General features: G+C 43.3%; 1 protein-coding gene across 3 annotated transcripts in view; it reads left to right on the top strand.

The window, feature by feature from the left end:
* The first annotated feature begins 4254 nt into the window (after nt 1–4254).
* The window catches only part of LOC308252261 (zinc finger protein 124-like), a 40706-nt gene continuing 26595 nt past the window's right edge, over nt 4255–18365 (top strand). For 2 of the 3 annotated variants that reach the window (XM_080676617.1, XM_080676616.1), the window contains exon 1: nt 4255–4400. In XM_080676617.1, the coding sequence (XP_080532743.1) occupies nt 4398–4400 (3 nt within the window). In that variant the 5' untranslated portion in view covers nt 4255–4397. The remainder of the gene's footprint in view (nt 4401–18365) is intronic. The other variant, XM_080676618.1, reaches the window with a different exon arrangement.

The following is an 18365-nucleotide window of genomic DNA, read 5'->3' as shown; positions in this document are numbered from 1 at the left end:
ATAGATATGACAGGTGTTTGTTAGTTATGATATATACTGAAGGTTACAAGCTGTCATTGATTCTTCCACTACTGCTTCAAACACCATGTCTATATTTCAGTCAGACCACAGGAAAAATATTTTTAAGTACAAACAAATATCTGTTCTTCTACCATTTAAAGGTACTTCATGCTTCCTATTGCAAAAAGGATCCATTGCTTCCTTATTTTCATTCAGCTATAAGAGATGCTGCAGTGCAACTTGGGAGTTCTCCAGTGAACACCGAGACTGGCCCCCACACATTAAGGAAAAGGAAAGACCAAAGAAAGAGACAGACCACTCCAGATTTTTAAGTGGCTGTTCTCATAAGCAAAGGAACTTGCATACCAGGGAGGTCTTGGGTGGCCATTAGAGCAGTAGACCTCCACACTGCCCACCAGAATCTCCATAATTTACCTAGAAGCCTTCACTGGGTCACCCGGTCAGATGGGGTCAGCAACGCATTGTTCTCTCAAACCTCCGTCCTTGAAATGGCTTTAGTTCTCCATCAGTGGGCAGAACACATGTATATCCCAAGGACAGGGGTGAGAAGGAATCTGATTGCCCAGTTATAGCTCATTGGTTGACCAGCAGTGGCATCTTCTCAGTGACTCTCCCACAGAGCAGCTGCTTAAACCATGTGTGACTCTTTCCAGTAGGGCCATATGCCAAGGCTACCGGGAAAAGCTCTCTATACGGGAACTCCTTGTGCCTTCTCAGTGGAGCTCTTTGATGAAAAGATCATCTTGTAGGGTGAGTCTTGAGACCTCATGGTTTCCATGGTGCAGGTGGATGCAGCAACACTAAGTCTATGGCCCTTGTGTTTGCCATGATGGAGACTACAGGAACCACCTGCTCTTATCCCTAATGTATCACCAATGGGTTTCATGTAACCCACTTGGATCTTCTCTTCTGATTGTGATATATAAAACTAGAGGGCTGATGCACGAAATTCCTGCAAGAGTAGGCCTTCCTTTCCCCGGCTGCCCGCACCAGCTTCCCTCTGCACCGGGCACCCAGGATCCGCGCTTCCCTCTGGCTGCCTGCAGGACCTAGGATCTGGGCTTCCCTCTCAGCCCCAACTTCCTACCGAAGGACATCTGGTCTAATTAGCATATTACACTTTTATTATTATTACTAGTGGCCCAGTTCATGAAATTCGTGCGGGGGCGGGGGGGGGGGGGGGAGAGGGGCGGGTGTTCCTCAGCCCGGCCTGCACCTTCTCCAATCTGGGACCCCTCGAAGGATGTCCTACTGCCGGTTTACAGGGATCGGGCCTAAACTGGCAGTCAGACATTCCTCTCGCAATCTGGGACTGCTGGCTCCTAACCATTCACCTGCCTGCCTGCCTGATTGCCCCTAACCACTCTGCCTGCCGGTCTGCTCGCCCCCAACTGCCCCCTGCCACCAGCCTGCTCACCCCCAACTGCCCCCCCTGCTGGCCTGCTCACTCCAAACTGTCCCCCCTGCTGTCCTGATCACCTCCAACTGACCCCCACTGATGGCCTGCTTGTCCCCAACTGGCCCCTTTGCTGGTCTGCTTACCCCCAACGGCCCCGCCCCCCCCCCACCAGCCTGATGACCCACAACTGCCGCCCCATCCTGGCTTGATCACCCACAACTGCCCTCCCCTCTTGGCCTCTAACCGCCTCTACCTCAGCCCTGCCACCATGGCTTTGTCCAGAAGAACATCCGGAAGGTCTCCTGGAAGGTTTCACAGTCTAATTAGCATATTACCCTTTTATTAGTATAGATAGAGGCCTGGTGCATGGGTGGGGGCTGGCTGGTTTGCCCTGAAGGGTGTCCCGGATCAGGGTTGGGGTTCCCTTGGGCCATTGGGAGGCCTGGGCGAGGGGCCTGTGGTGGCTTGCAGGCCAGCCACTCCCCCATGGGGTGAGGGTCCCCACTGGGGGGGCATGGCCAGTCTGGGTGAGGGGCTGAGGGCTGTTTTCAAGCTGGCCACACCTCCTTCAGGGGGGTGGTCCCCACTGGGATGCCTGGCCAGCCTGGGTGAGGGGCTGATGGCTGTTTGCAGGCTGGCCAAGCCCCCCAGCGGGGACCCTCACATCATGGGGGGTATGGCCAGCCTGGGTGAGGGGCTAAGGGCTGTTGCAAGCTGGCCACAGCCCCTTCAGGGTGGGGGTCCTGCTGGGGTGAGGGGCTGAGGGCTGTTTTCAGGCTGGCCACACCCTCTTCATGGTAGGGGTCCCCACTGGGGTGCTTGGCCAGCCTGGGTGAGGGGCTGATGGCTGTTTGCAGGCTGGGACGCCCCCCAGTGACCCAAGCTTCCAGCTCCTCCTTTTTTTCTTATTTTTTTTCAGCGCCTCCTTGAGCAGAGGCCAGAGCCAGCTGGAAGCAGGTATCTGGGATTTATTTATCTTTTATAATTGAAACTTTGTAGTCTTGAGCAGAGGCCAGGGCTGGCCAGGGCAGGCGGGAAGTTTGGCTTCCTCCAATCGCTGGGGGCAACCCAAGCCTCCTGCTTGCTCCAGTTCTGTTGCTGTCTCCATCTTTGTTGGATTAATTTGCATACTCGTTCTGATTGGCTGGTGGGCGTAGTGGAGGTATGGTCATTTTGCATGTTTCTCTTTTATTACAAAGGATAGATAAGGTACAAAACTGACATTCCCTGTAACAATATCTCAATCCATTGACATTTTGCTTCCTGACAATAAACTCACAAAAATTCTCTTTAGGTTTGAATGATTCTTACATTGACAGATGGAACCCAGTTTTCTGATGAATCTCATTATTGCTGGATTAAACAGTGTAACTGTGGTAGGCAACAGGAATGGCACCAGGTGTCTGAGTGGGCTCAGACCAAACGTGGGTTCAGCAGCCTGGGTACTTGGGTTCTGGCTAGGGAAGAATTCAGAACAAGACCCAAAGTGTAAGAGAACATTCACTGGGTAAATTACAGAGGTGTGAGAAGTAATTCTTTTTTTTTTTTTTTTAATATATTTTATTGATTTTTTTACAGAGAGGAAGGGAGAGGGATAGAGCTAGAAACATCGATGAGAGAGAAACATTGATCAGCTGCCTCCTGCACACTTCCCACTGGGGATGTGCCCGCAACCAAGGTACATGCCCTTGACCGGAATCGAACCCGGGACCCTTCAGTCCGCAGGCCGACGCTCCATCCACTGAGCCAAACTGGTATTGGCAAGAGAAGTAATTCTTATAAGAAATGGGCTTAGGAAGGGAGTTATGGAGGTAACGGAAGCACCCTTGGAGCTTGGGAGTGCAAGCTAATGGTAACCTGCCTGGGGGAAGGAGATGGAAGGGAAATGAAAAGGTACAGGTGTGCTCCAGGGAGGGAGAGTGCACTGGGTCCTCCTTCCTGAAGGTTTTAGGATAGAGATTTCAGGGGAGATCCCACGGGAAGATGTGAATGGAATATTCTGTAGCTTTCCAGGTGTGTTCATTCAGTGATGTGGCCTCCACTGATGGATTGGCCGGCACCAGAGCAGGGGTCATTATTCAATGCAGCTGGTCCTGATATCAGTCCTGGCATTTTGTTGCTTATCTGGGCCTGGAGCTAGAGGAGGAAAAATCTCCCTGGGGACAAGGTCCCACCCTACAATTGACTGCCCATTGCTAGACACCTGGGCCTTCCACCCTGGTGACCTCTGTACCTGGCCCATCTCCCTGCTCTGCGTAGGTCTGTGGAACTGCCTACAAGATAACCACAAGTAAGGGGTGGCTCATGACCTCAGAGGAGTGTGGTTCAATCACCAGCGGGAACACATTTTTCATGTGAAAAACATTTCCTAAAGGTAACCATTCTAAATACGCAGAAGTCACTTTTCCCGCTGGACATGATGGCTTGTTTCTGGTTTCAATGCTCTTTCTGGGAATCTGGCTGTAGTTCTGGAAGGATACCACCCTAAGGCATCCTGGTCCCTGAGCCTGGGCACCTTTTTGCAAATGCACACGTCAGACTCCAGTTGTCAACAAAGATCAAAATGGAGCCAGATTCACTAGGTGCCTTTTAAGTGTGTGTGTTTCCAAGGAAGGACCACTGTTCCCTGTGGATTCTCAGCCCTGCCTCTCAATGCAAATGTCCCTGGACAGGAGGTCTGGCTACTTTGGGCTCAGGCCTGTGCACCTCAGGCGCTAGAGGGCAATGTCCAGCGAAGTGTCTGTCATCTGAGCTGGGCGCCAAGTGGGTGGAGCTGCTGTGGGGCCGTTGGGTGGGGCTGTGGTGTGGGTGGGTGGTTGGGGCTATTTGAGGAGCAGGTGGGTGGGGCTGCGCTCTGCTACCACGCGGAAGTTCCCTGGGATCGCATCTCCCTTGTTCTGTCCTCATCTGTGGAGCTGTGATCCGTACGGGTGGTGGGAGCCGCAGGCGATACTCAGGGAGGCCCAGGAAACTAGAAATGGTGAGTGTGCGGCCGGGCGCGGAGACGGGGAGGAGGGACGGGTGGAACCGCCGTGGTGGGACAGTCTCTCCACGGTCAGGTCCGGAGCCTGTGGACCCCAGGCGCCCGGGGTCTCCGCTGAAACTGCAGGCCCCTCGGGCTCGCAGTGTGGGGCCCAGCCGGGACCCGGGCGTCCAGTTTGTCCCCGCGGCAGGGCCTTCGGCTGCGGAGCGTGTCTGGGCAGCTCTGCACCCACATCCCCGCGGCTCCGCAGTTGGTGCGGTGACCACGGGGAGGGTCATTGGGGGCAATGGTGACTCGGTCTCCGCGGTTCGTGCATGGGAGGAGCTGTGGTCTGTGGGTCCCCTGTCCCTCCTTTCTCCCCAGAAGGATCCCGTTTTCTCCTGAGTTTTGATGTTTGTGGAGCAGGCTCTCAAGTCCACCCTCTGTCCCCCAGGCCTAGCTCTGCAGCAAATGCCTGCATTTCCAGTCTCTCCCCCGAATGCTAAACGCCATCTTCCCTTCCCTGAGTCACAGCATGTTTATCAGCTATTTGTTTTGTGGTGCTTTTCAAACTGTTAAAAACAAATTCAGCTTTATAAATTGGAAGGTCTTACTGGCTTGATTCCCATTCACGAATCGTGCCGCATCCTGTCTAGTAAGTAGAATCTCAAGAGGAGCTGTTCAAAGTGGAAGGCGTTTACAATAGGCAGAAAGAAGTGTCTTTGAGAGGTTATTAGCAAAAGAAAAGAGGGGATTGCTTCAGGCAGGTTCCCCTTTCCTTAGGGGAAGGAACAGCAGGAGTCTTTTAGACAGATTAGTGTTGAACAGCAAGTTGCAGAGTGACTGGGTTAGAATTTTACTCCTGGGAGAGGTGAAACTGCAGTTACAAACAGGCATGCACCCCTGAACCCGGGGATTACATCTTGAGGCATTTTGTTGTTTTCAGTTCTCTCACACACACCTGCATGGTGTAGCCTACTACACACCTGGCCATATGGTGTAGCCTGTGGGTCCTAGGCAACAATCCTGTACAACGTGCTACTGTACTGAATACTGTAGGGAATTGTAATGCAGTGGTAGTAAGCATTTATGAAAAGGTGCAGTAAAAATGTGGTGTGCAAGGTAGAAAATGGTACATCCATGTGGGGCTCTGACCCTGAATGGGCTACAGGACTGGAGGCTGCTCTGCAGGAGTCAGTGATTGGTGAGTGAATATGAAGGCCTAGGTCGTTACTGTGCACGACTGTAGACTTTATCACACTGTACACTTAGGCCAGGAAATTTACAAAAAACAGATTCAATCAAGCCCAGGAGGCAATGATGCAGTCAAAAGGCACAGGCAACACAATACCTCTGAGGCTGCTGCCCGCATAAAACTTTCACAGCAAAGTTTTCTTTCACTAAGTAGGAAGCACACAAAGATAAAGAGGATAGTATAGCAAATACATGAACCAGTTTTTCACCATCAGGTATTCTATGTAGTGACTGTAACTGTATGTGCTGGACTTTCACAGGACCGGCCGTACAGGAAGCTTGTTTACACCAGCATCATCATAAGCATCTGAGTAATGCATTTCCCTATGACACTGTGATGGGTATGACTTCACTAGGTGATTGCAGTTTTTCAAATCTACTGGAATATTTTTGTTTTATAGAAGGAATTTTTATTTTTCATTAAGTTACAATTGACATACAACATTATATTAGTTTAAGGTGTACAGCATAATGATTTGATATATGTATGTATTGTGAAGTGACCATCACAATAAGTCTAGTTAGCATCTGTCATCATACAGACTTACAGAATATTTTTTCTTGAAAAGAGAACTTTTAAGATCTACTGTTAGCAACTTTCACATCTGAAATATAGTATTACTAATTGCAGTCACCGTGCTGTAAGCTGCATTTCCATGACTTATTTTATAACTGGAAGTTTGTACCTTTTCACACCCTTCATCCATTTGACCCCCACTCCACCCCCGTACACCACTCCTGCAACCTCTAGCAACCATCAATCTGTGCTGTGTATCTATGGAGTTCCTTTTTTAAAGGTTCCACAGATAAGTGAGAATACACGGTATTTCTCTTTTTCTGACTTTTTTCACAAAGCATCTTGCCCTCAAGGTCCATGAATGTGTTGTTCTAAGTGGCAGAATTTCTTTTTCTAATGGCTGAATAATACAATAATAGTCCTCTGTGTGTGTGTGTGTGTGTGTGTGCACCATTTTCTTTTTTTTTTTTTTTTTTATTGTTTAGAGTACTACATATATCTCGTTTTTCCCCTATTGACACCCTTCTGCTGCCCACAGGACAAGCCCCATCACCCCATTGTCCATGTCCATTGGCTATGCTAATATGCATGCTTACAAGTCCTTTGGTTGATCTCTTCCCCCTCTCCCCTCCCCTCTCTTCTTTATGAGGTTGGACTGTCTGTTCAGTGTTTTTTAGTCTCTGGATCTATTTTTGTTCATCAGTTTATGTTGATTATATCCCACATATGAGTGAGATCATGTGATATTTATCTTTATCTGACTGGCTTATTTCTCTTAGCATAATGCTCTGCAGGTCCATCCATGCTGTTGCAAATGGTAAAAGTTCCTTTTTTTTTTTTAAAGCAGCGTAGTATTCCATTTTGTAGATGTACCACAGTTTTTTTAATCCACTCATCTACTGATGGGCACTTAGGATATTTCCAAATCATGCACCATTTTCTTAAAAAATATTTTTTTTAACTCTCACAGGAGAATACTTTTCCATTGATTTTTGGAGAGAGGGGAAGAGAAAGGGAAAGACAGAGAGAAATATTGATATGAAAGAAACACATCGACTAGTTGCCTCCTGCACGTGCCCCGACCAGGACCCAGGCTGGGAGGGGTGTTTGCATCCAAGGTGTGTGCCCTTGACCGGACTCAAACCCAGGACCCTTCAGTCCACAATGCTGCCACTCTATTCACTGAGTGATACTGGCTAGGGCTTAAACTTTTTTTTTTCAATAAGTTGACACAATACATTAGTTTCAGGTGTCAACATAGTGATTAGACATTTACATAACTTAAAAAGTTGAATAACCATCAGATATTACACATGGTTAATAGAATATTATTGACTGTATTTCCTATGCTATACTTGACATGCCCCTGACTATTTTGTATCTACCATTTTGTGCTTCCTTTCCGTAGTTGTTTTTCTTTGTTAATCCTCACTTGAGGATATTTTTCATTGATTTTTTTAGGGGAGTGGCAGAGGCAAAGGCAGAGAGAAACATTGATGTGAGAGAGAAACACATGGATCGGTTGCCTCCTGCAGGAGCCCTGACCAGAGCCCAGGCCGGGGAGGAGCCTGCAACCAAGGTACATGCCCTTGACCGGAATGGAACCTGGGACCCTTTGGTCTGCATTCTGATGCTCTATCCAATGAGCCAAACCAGCTAGGGAGTGTACTTCCTTTAAATAAAAAATTCCTTACTGTTGAAAGTATTACATATATATTGCCTTTTTTCTCCAATTAACCCCCCCCCCCTCCATCCTACCCCCTACCCTAGGTGTTCAGCACATTTTTGTCTGTGTCCATGGGTTATGCATATATGCATGCAAGGCCTTTAGTTGATTAGCTCCCACCCACCCTCCCCCACCTTCCCTCGGAGATTCTGCACTCTCTTCCAGGCTCTCATGTCTCTGGATCCACGCCTATCATCAGTTTATTTTTTGTTACTTAGATTCCACATATGAGAGAGATCATGTGATACTTGTCTTTTTCTGACTGATTTATTTCACTTAGCATCATATAGTCCAGGTCCCTTCATGTTGTCTCAAATGGAAAGAGATTGTTCTTTTTTACTGCTGCATAGTATTCCACGGTATAAATGAACCACAGCTTTCTTATCCACTCATCACTGATGGGCACTTGGGCTGTTTCCAGATCTTTCCTATTGTAAATTGTGCTGCTGTGAACATAGGGGTTCACACATTGTTTCTAATTGGTGTTTCAGGTTTTCTTAGCATATATTCCTTGAAGTGGGATCACTGAGTCAAATGGCAGATCCATATTTAATTTTTTAGGAAACTCCATACTGTTTTCCATAATGGTTGCACCAGTCTGCATTCCCACATGCAGTGTACTAGGGTTCCCTTTTCTCCCCATGCTCACCAGCACTTGTCATTTGTTGATTTGTTGATGGCAGCCATTCTGACAAGGTTTGAGGTGATACCTCATTGTCCTGTTGATTTGCATCTCTCGGATGATTAGTGATTTTGAACATATTTTTATCTGTCTCTTGGCCATCTTTTTATATTGGATTGTTTGTCTTCCTTCTGTTAAGTTGTATGAATTTTTTATATATTTTGGATACTAACCCTTTATTAGATGTATTATTGCTAAATATGTTCTCCCATACAGTGGGCTCCCTTTTTGTTTTATTGATGGTTTCTTTGGCTGTGCAGAAGATTTATATATATATATTTTTAAATATGTCTTATTGATTTTTTACAGAGAGGAAGGGAGAGGGATAGAGAGTTAGAAACATCGATGGGAGAGAAACATCGATCAGCTGCCTCTTGCACACCTCCCACTGGGGATGTGCCCGCAACCAAGGTACCGGAATCGAACCTGGGCCCCTTCAGTCCGCAGGCCAACGCTCTATCCACTGTGCCAAACCGGTCAGGGCGAAGATTTATATTTTGATGTAGTCCCATTTGTTCATTTTTTCCTTTGCCTTAGGAGATGTGTCTATAAACATACTGCTATGAGAGATGTCTCAGATGTTGCTGCCTATGGTTTCTTCTAGGGTTTTTATGGCTTCACGACTTACATTGAATTTAAGTCTTTTATCCATTTTGAGTTTATTCTTGTGTATGGTGTAAGTTGGTGATCTAGTTTCATTTCTTTTGCATGTGTCTGTCCAATTTTCCCAACAACATTTATTGAAGAGACTCTCTTTACTCCATTGTATGCTCTTGCCTCCTTTGTCAAATATTAATGGAGCGTAATAGCTTGTTTCGATTTCTGTGTTCTCTATTCTGTTCCATTGATCTATAAGCCTGTCCTTGTGCCAGTACCAGGCTGTTTTCATTTTGATGGCTTTGTAGTATAATTTGTAATCTCGTGTTGTGATTCCTCTGACTTTGGTTTTCTTTCTCAAAATTGCTGCAACTATTCGAGGTCTTTTTTGATTTCATATAAATTTTTGGAATATTTGTTCTAGCTCGGTGAAATATTACATTGGTATTTTAATGGGATTTCATTGACTCTGTAGATTGCCTTGGATAGTATGGACATTTTAATGATGTTGAATCCATGAACACAGTATATTCTTCCACTTGGTTATATCTTTTTTTTTTTTTTTTAATGTATTTTATTGATTTTTTACAGAGAAGAAGTGAGAGGGATGGAGAGTTAGAAACATCTACGAGAGAGAAACATCGATCAGGTGCCTCCTGCACACCTCCCACTGGGGATGTGCCTGCAACTCAGGCACATGCCCTTGACCGGAATCGAACCTGGGACCTTTCATTCCACAGGCCAATACTCTATCCACTGAGCCAAACCAGTTAGGCCCACTTGGTTATATCTTCTTCTACCTTTTTAGCCCACGTCCTGTTGTTTTCCAAGTACAGGTTTTTTGCCTGCTTGGTTAAGTTTATTCCTAAGTATCTTAATTTTCTTTGTTGCCAATTTAAATGGGATTGTTTGTTTAGTTTCTCTTCCTGAGAATTCATTGTTGGTGTATAAACAAACCATCAATTTTTTGGGTATTGATTCTGCTACATTGCCAAATTCATTAATTAAATCTAGTAGTGTTTTGGTGGAGTCTTTAGGGTTTTCTGGGTACAATATCATGTCTTCTGCGAATAATGAGAGTTATACTTCCTCTTTTCCAATTTGGATGCTTTTTATTTCTCCTACTTGTCTGAACACTGTGGCTAGGACTTCCAGTACTATGTTGAATAAGAGTAGTGGAAGCGGACATCCCTGTCTTGTTCCAGGTCAATTTGAAACACGCTTTGATCGTAAAACAATTTATTTTTGCCCATTGAGTATGATGTTGGCTGTAGGTTTGTCATATATGGCCTTTATCATGTTGAGATATGCTTTCTCTATTTCCACTTTGCTGAGAGTTTTTATCAAAACTACTGGGTGTTGGATTTTGTCAAATGCTTTTTCTGCATCTATTGATATAATCATGTGAGTTTTGTCTTTCAACATGTTTATGTGATGTATCACATTTATTGATTTGTGAACATTGTACCAGCCTGGAATAAATCCCACTTGGTCATGGTGTATGATCTTTTTAAGATATTGCTGGATGCAATTTGCTGATATTTTGTTGAGGATTTATCATCTATGTTCATCAGGGATATTGGCCTGTAATTCTCTTTCTTTGTAGTGTCTTTATCTGCTTTTGGAATTAGAATAATGCTGGCCTTATAAAAAGAGTTTGGAAGTGTTCCTTCCTCTTGGATTTTCTGAAATAGTTTGAGGAGTAAAGGTGTTAATTCTTCTTTGAAAGAAGAAGAACTCCCCTGTGAAGCCCTCCAGGCCTGGGCTTTTGTTAGCTGGGTTTTTTTAAATTACTGCTTATATTTTATCAGTTATTATTGGCCTATTCAGGTTTTCTGATTCCTTCTTATTCAGGTTTAGGAGATTGTATTTTTCTAGAAATTTCTCCATTTCATCCACATTGTCCAGCTTGTTGGCATATAATTGTTCATAGTATTTTCTTACAATCCTTTGTATTTCTGTGTGTTGATGGGTTACTTCTCCACTTTTGTTTCTGGTTTTAGTTATTTAGGTCCTCTCTCTTTGTTTCTTGATAAGTTTGGCTAACAGTTTATCAATTTTGTTTATCCTTTCAAAGAACAAGCTCTTGGTTTCATTCGATTTTTTTGTATTGTTTTTGTTTGTTTGTTTGTTTTGTCTCTGTAATTTGTTTCTGCTGTAATCTTTATTATTTCCTTTCTTCTACTTATTCTGGACTTTTCTTATTATACTGTTTCTAGTTATTTAAGTTGTAGGGTTAAATAATATATTGTTGATTTTTCTTGTTTTTTGAGGTATGCCTGTAGTGCTATAAACTTCCCTCTCAGGACTGCTTTTGTTGTGTCCCAGAGATTTTGCATTGTTGTGTGTTCATTTTCATTTGTTTTCAGGAAGTTTTTGATTTCTTTCTTGATCTCGTTGGTAACCCATTCATTATTTAATATTATGCTCTTTAGCCTCCATGTGTTTGAATGTTTTTTGGTGTTTTTATTGTAGTTGATTTCTCATTTCATTCCACTGATCTGAGAAGATGCTTGATATGATTTCAATCTTCTTGACGTTCTAGAGACATGTTTTGTGTCCTAATGTGGTCTTTCTTTGTGAATGATCTGTGTGCACTTGAAAAGAATGTATATTTTGCTCTTTGGGGTGAAATGTTCTATAAATGTCAGTTAAATCGGCCTGATCCAGAGTCACTGTCTCCTTGTGAAGTTTTTGTCTGGAAGATCTATCCAGTGAAGTCCGTGGGGTGTTGAAGTCTCGTACTATGACTGTATTGTTATCTATCTCTCCGTTAAAGTTCTCTAGAAGTTATGCACTAGGTGTACCAGTTAATAATGCGGATTTTTTTAAATAGATGGAGCTGCACGTATGTTGATATATATGTGATTTAATATGTGTGCTATTTTGTTGTATTGACAGCAAGCTTCAAAACTTCATATGTCAAGTTTTCTGAAGGTATTAACATCATATTTTTACACTTAAAAATGTCAAATTTTGTGCCAAAAAAAAGAGCATTTTGGGAAGTTTTAATTCATTATTTTGAAGAAAAGTGCTGCTGAAAGTTATCGTATACTTCGGGAAGCTTATGGTGAACATGCTCCACTTCAAGATACTTGTGAACACTGGTTTAACCGCTTTAAAAGTGATGATTTCGATGTGAAAGACAAAGAACGTCCAGGTCAACCATAAAACTTTGAAGACCAACAATTACGAGCATTATTGGATGAAGATGAGTGTCAAACTCAAAAACAATTTGCAGAAAGATTAAACGTTGCTCAGCAAACAATTTTGGATTGTTTACAAGCAATGGGAAAGATTTTAAAGGAAGGAAAACGGTGCCACATCAACTGAACGAAAGACAAATGGAAAACTGAAAAGTCGTCAGTAAAATGTTGTTTCAACAGCATGAAAGAAAGTCTTTTTTTGCATTGAATTGTGACTGGCAATGAAAAGTGGATTTATTTTGAGAATCACAAACGCACAAAATCATGGGTTGATCTAGGTCCACCATCAACATCGACTGCAAGGACATATCACTTTGGAAAGAAGACAATGCTCTGCCTTTGGTGGGATCAGGAAGGTGTGGTGTATTATGAGCTTCTAAAACCAGGTGAAACCATTAATACTGATCACTACCGACAACAAATAATCAATTTGAACCACGCTTTGATTGTAAAACAACCAGAATGGGCCAGAAGACACGGCAAAGTAATTTTGCCTCATGATAACACACCATCACACACTTCAAAATCAGTTAAAGACACGTTAAAAGATAGGGCGGATATTAACCCACCGCCGTATTCACCCAGATCTTGCTCCTTCAGATTACCACTTGTTTTGATTGATGGCACACGCACTTTCTGAGCAGCATTTCAAAACATACAAAGAAGTGGAAAATTAGGTCTCTGAATGGTTTGCCTCAAAACAAGAAAAGTTCTATTGGGACGGTATCCACAAATTACCTGAAAGATGGGGGAAATGTGTAGCTAGCAATGGACATTACTTTGAATAAAGCACTTTTGATGTTTCTCTTGAAATTATCGTGTTTTCTTGGATTACAAAATCCTCATTATTTTTAAAAAATATATATTTTATTGATTTTTTACAGAGAGGAAATGAGGATAGAGACTTTGAAAGTTCGATGAGAGAGAAACGTTGATCCCTCTTGGGGATGTGCCTGCAACCAAGGTACATGCCCTTGACCGGAATCGAACCTGGGACCCTTCAGTCCTCAGGGTGACGCTCTATCCACTGAGCCAAACCAGTCAGGGCCAAAGTCCACATTATTAACCGGTACACCTGGTAGGTGCTGCTATATTGGGTGCATACATGTTGACCATGGTTATATCCCCTTGTTGGATCGATCCCTTTGTTTCTGTTGTGATAGCCTTCATTTTAAAGTACATTTTGTCAGATACGAGTATTGCTACTCTGGCTTTTATTTCTTTTCCGTTTACATGGAAAAATTGATTCCATTCCTTCACTTTCATCCTGTGTGTGTCTTTTGTTCTGAGGTGGGTCTCCTGTAGACAACATATAGTTGAGTCATGTTTTGTATGCCTTTAGCTACCCTATGACTTTTGATTGGAGCATTAAATCATTTTACATTTAGGATTATCATTGATTGGTACTTATTTATTGCCATTTTAATTCTGTATGCCTAGGTTTCTCTCTGATTTTTGTTCTCATTACAGCAGTCCCTTTAGCATTTCTTCTTTTTTTAAATATTTAAATTCTTTATTGTTTAAAGTATTACATATATCTCCATTTTCCCCCATTGACCTCTCCCCAGCTACTCCCACCCCCAGCACATGCCCTTACCCCCTTCCTGTCTGTGTCCATTGGTTATGCTTCTATGCATGCATACAAGTCTTTTGGTTGATCTTTTATCCAGCACCCCTCGCCTGCCTTCCCTCTGAGGTTTTATAGTCTGTTTGGTCTGTTTGATGCTTCTATGTTTATGGATCTATTTTTGTTGATCAGTTTATGTTCTTCACTGTATTCCACAAATGAATGAGACCATATGATATTTATCTTTCTCCAACTGGCTTATTTCGTTTAGCATCATGCTCTTCAGGTCCATCCATGCTGATGCAAATGGTAAGAATTCTTTCTTTTTTTACAGCAGCATAGTATTCCATTATACAGATGGGTTTGTTTTAATCCACTCATCTGCTAATGGACACTATGGCTGTTTCCAACTCTTAGCTAATGCAAATTGTGCTGCTATGAACATAGAAATGCATATATCCTTTCTGATTGGTGTTTCTGATTTCTTGGGATATATATTCCTAGAAGTGGGATTACTGGGTCAAAGAAGAGTTTTATTTTTAATTTTTTGAGGAAACTACATACTGTTTTCCACAGTGGCTGCACCAATCTGCATTCCCACCAGCAGTGCACTAGGTTACCTTTTTCTCCACATCCTCTCCAGCTTTTGTCATTTTTTGAATTGTTGATGATAGCCATTCTGACAGGTGTGAGATGGTACCTCATTGTCCTTTTGATTTGCATCTCTCAGTTGATTAGTGACTTTGAGCATGTTTTCATACTGTCTTGGCCTTCTGTATGTGTACTCTGGAAAAGTGTCTATTTAGGTCCTTTGCCCCCTTTTGCATTTCTTGAAATGCTGGCTTGGTGGTGATGTACACCTTTAGCTTTTTTTTGTGTGTGTCTGGGAAGCTCTTTATTTGACCGTCTATTTTGAATGATAGCCTTGCTGGATGTAGTAATCTTGCTTTCAGATCCTTGCTTTCCATTACCTTGAGTACTTCATGCCATTCCCTTCTGGCCTGTAGAATTTCTAATGAGAAATCAGGTGTCAGCCTTATGGGAACTCCTTTGTAGGTACGTTTGCTTTTCTGTTGCTGCTTTTAAGATTCTCTTTGTTTTTAATTTTTGGCATTTTAATTATGATGTGTCTGGGTCTGGGTCTGGGTCTGTTCGGGTTCTTCTTGCTTGGGGTTCTCTGTGCCTCCTGAAATTGTGTAACTTTTTCTTTATCAGATTACGGAAATTTTCTTCCATTATTTCTTCAGATAAGTTCACTTCTCCCTTTCTGCCTCTTCTGGCCCACCTGCTGTTCTAATATTGTTAATTTTCATGTTGTTTCACAGCTCCATTAAGTTATTTTTATGTTTTTTTAATTGATTTTTCTCTTTGGTTCTCTGATTGAGTGATATTTTCAATTCTGTCTTGTAATTCACTGGTTTGAGCCTCAGTTTCCCCTAATCTGCAGTGTATTCCTTCCAATGTGTTATTAGTGTTATTCTTTATTTCCAACTCTTCTTTTTTCATAGTTACTATATCATTTTTCATACTGTTGAGCATCTTTAACATCATACTCTGAACTCTATTACAGATAAATTTCTTATTTCTGCTTTATTTATCTCTTTTTCTGGAGAATTGTCTTGTTCTTTCATTTGAGGGTGTTTCGTTGTCTCATTTTGGCTTCTGGTTGGGTTTGGGACTATATATGCTAGGTAGATGCTCTAAGCCTCTCAAACTCTAGCGTAGGACAGTGTCAAATGCTGTTTCTAACTAATTAGGTCAGGCAAAGACTCAGTCTCCAGAAACCACCTCTACCTCCATACTGATAGGATTTGGACTTGAATTGTCCCCCAGGCAATGGTCCTGAGTTATGGCGAGAGTTTTTTCAATAGTGTGGGGCAGTTGCTTCTGCCTAGAGGCTAATTGTAATTTTTAGGTTTCTACGTGGTCTCAGGGCAAGGTGTTTTCCAATAGGGTGTGTCAACTGCCTTCCCTCCAGACAAGGCAAATGTCTATGTGGGAAAGATGTCCTCTGCTGTGTGAGGAAATGAAATTGGGGGTGTCTGCCCAGGAATCTGGGAATATCTGTCTTCTGATCTCTACCCTCTGAGTCCGCAATCCTGGCTTCTGCTCAAACAGCTCCAGTCTGCTTCTCCCTCCCTCTGCTGGAGCACAAGGTGGTTGGTTCCAAGGGAATTTTCTACTTTGGCCCTTTAAGATGGTGGCTTAATTTTCAGCTGTCACTCCCTGAGAGACAGCAACTATGTTGCTTTTCACAGCCCTATGTTATGTGGGTACTCTTCTCAGTTGTGCTCTCTGCTGGGATCCCAGAGTTCTCTATGGCAACCCCCCACAGCTCAGATATCTCTTGGGAGCTTCAATTGCTGTCTTTTGATGCAGTGCCAGCCCTTCTCGCCTCTGCCCCACCTACCAGTCTCAATGAGGTCTCCACTTTCTGTCCTCAGGTATCAGGGTTCTCTCCAGCGAATCTTCTGTTGATTATTCAGGAAGTTTTTCTGTGTATTAGTTGTACTTCCAGTTTGTTCCCAGGAGCATGTCCATGCAATATCATTGTACTCTGCCGCCATTTTAATCACCCAAATTTGTACTTCTTAATCCCTTCACCATTTCACTCATCCCCCAAACCTCTTCCCCTCTGGCATCCATCAGTCTGATCTCTATGAGTCTTTCTATTTTGTTTGTTCATTTACTTATTTCTTTAAATTTCACATATTAAGTGGAATCATATGGTAATTATCGTTCTCTCTGACTTATTTCACTGAGTTAAACCTCTAAGTCCATCCACGCTGTTGCAAACAGTAATGTTTCATTAACTATTGTGGCCAAGTAATATTCCATAGTATATATGTATACACTGAGTGGCTGAAAGGGCAGAGACTCCATTTTTGTGCTAGGCCCTTCATCCTGTCCCCAGAATAAACCTCCCTTCCGGGAAAGACCACAAGAAAGCAGCTAGGCCCAAATTAGGCTATACCATAGCATGCTCCTTCACCCATCAGGAGGTAGCAGGGCATAGCTCAGACCCAGGAATGTGTTAATCATTTCCTGCCCTTTGTGCCGTAAGAACCCGCTGTAAAACCCTGGAATAAAACCCTGACCTGGAACTGACCAATCGGGGTCAGCCAACTCAGGGGTCCAACCCTCCCCCTGCCCCAGACCCCTATAAAACTTTTGTCCTGTTGAAGCTCTCTCTCTCTCCATCTCTCCGCTGCGCCGGTGGGTATGTGTGGGACTGAGCTCGAGCTAGCTCGAATAAAGGCTCTTTGCTTTTGCATCAGACTCGGCTCCCTGGTGGTCTTTGGGGATCACGAAATCTGGGCATAACATGGCCAGATTATTATTATCTCTGAACGCATAATAATCTGGCCACTCAGTGTATATCCTATATAATAAAAGGCTAATATGCAAATTGTCCTCTCAACCAGGAGTTCGACCAGCAGGCAGCCTGGCAAACTGCCCATGTCTCCTCCCCCTGCCCAGGCTGGTTGAACCCCACCCATCCATTAATTCATGCACCGGGCCTTTAATATATATATATTACTGTGTGTCTCGGGTTTGGTTTTGATTCTGAACAAGGGCACATACTTGGTTGCAGACTCCTCCCTGGTCTGGTCATGTGCAAGAGGTAGCCAGTCGATGTGTTTCTCCTACATAGATACTTATTTCTGTCTTTCCCTCTCTATTCCACTCTCTCTAAAAATAAGTGGAAAAATATCCTTTGATGAGCATGAGAGAGAGAGAGAAGTTGAAAAAACCAAGGAGCCCTAACCATTTTGGCTCAGTGGATAGAGCATCAGACTGCGGACTCAAGGGTCCCAGGTTCGATTCCATTCAAGGGTATGTACCTTAGTTTCAGGCATATACCCAGTAGGTAGTGTGCAGGAGGCAGCTGATCGATGTTTCTCCTCTCATCGATGTTTCTAACTCTCTATTCCTCCCCCTTCCTCTCTGTAAAAAATCAATAAAATATATTTTTAAAAAAGCAAGGAAATTTGTGAAAGCAAACAGATTTTTCTTTTCCCTTTTATGCAAGTGAAATGAATGTATTTAATTTTTCAGGCACATTTTAATTTTTTAAAATATATTTTTATTGATTTCAGAGAGGAAAGAGAGGGAGAGACAGAAATACCAGTGGTGAGAGAGAATCATGGATTAGCTGCCTCCTGCATGCCCCCTACTGGGAATCAAGCCTGCCCAAAACTCAGGCTTGTCCCTGACTGGGAATCTAACCATGATCTCTGGTTCATGGGTCAACACTCCACCACTGAGCCACACTTACAGGGCACATTTTTATTTTTAGATCACTGTTTGTATGGCACGTTTCTAGAGCAAGGACCTCAAACTCGGGGCCCCGTGCTGCATACGGCCCACAATGAATATTTTTGTGGCCTGGCCAAAATAATGAATGGTATGTAAGAACCGTTCTAATAAAAA

Source organism: Plecotus auritus, assembly GCF_963455305.1.
Source record: "Plecotus auritus genome assembly, chromosome: 6".
NCBI classification, from domain to species: Eukaryota; Metazoa; Chordata; class Mammalia; order Chiroptera; family Vespertilionidae; genus Plecotus; species Plecotus auritus.
The sequence above is the reverse complement of the archived record's forward strand: the minus strand, read 5'-3'. Positions and strand labels throughout refer to the sequence as shown.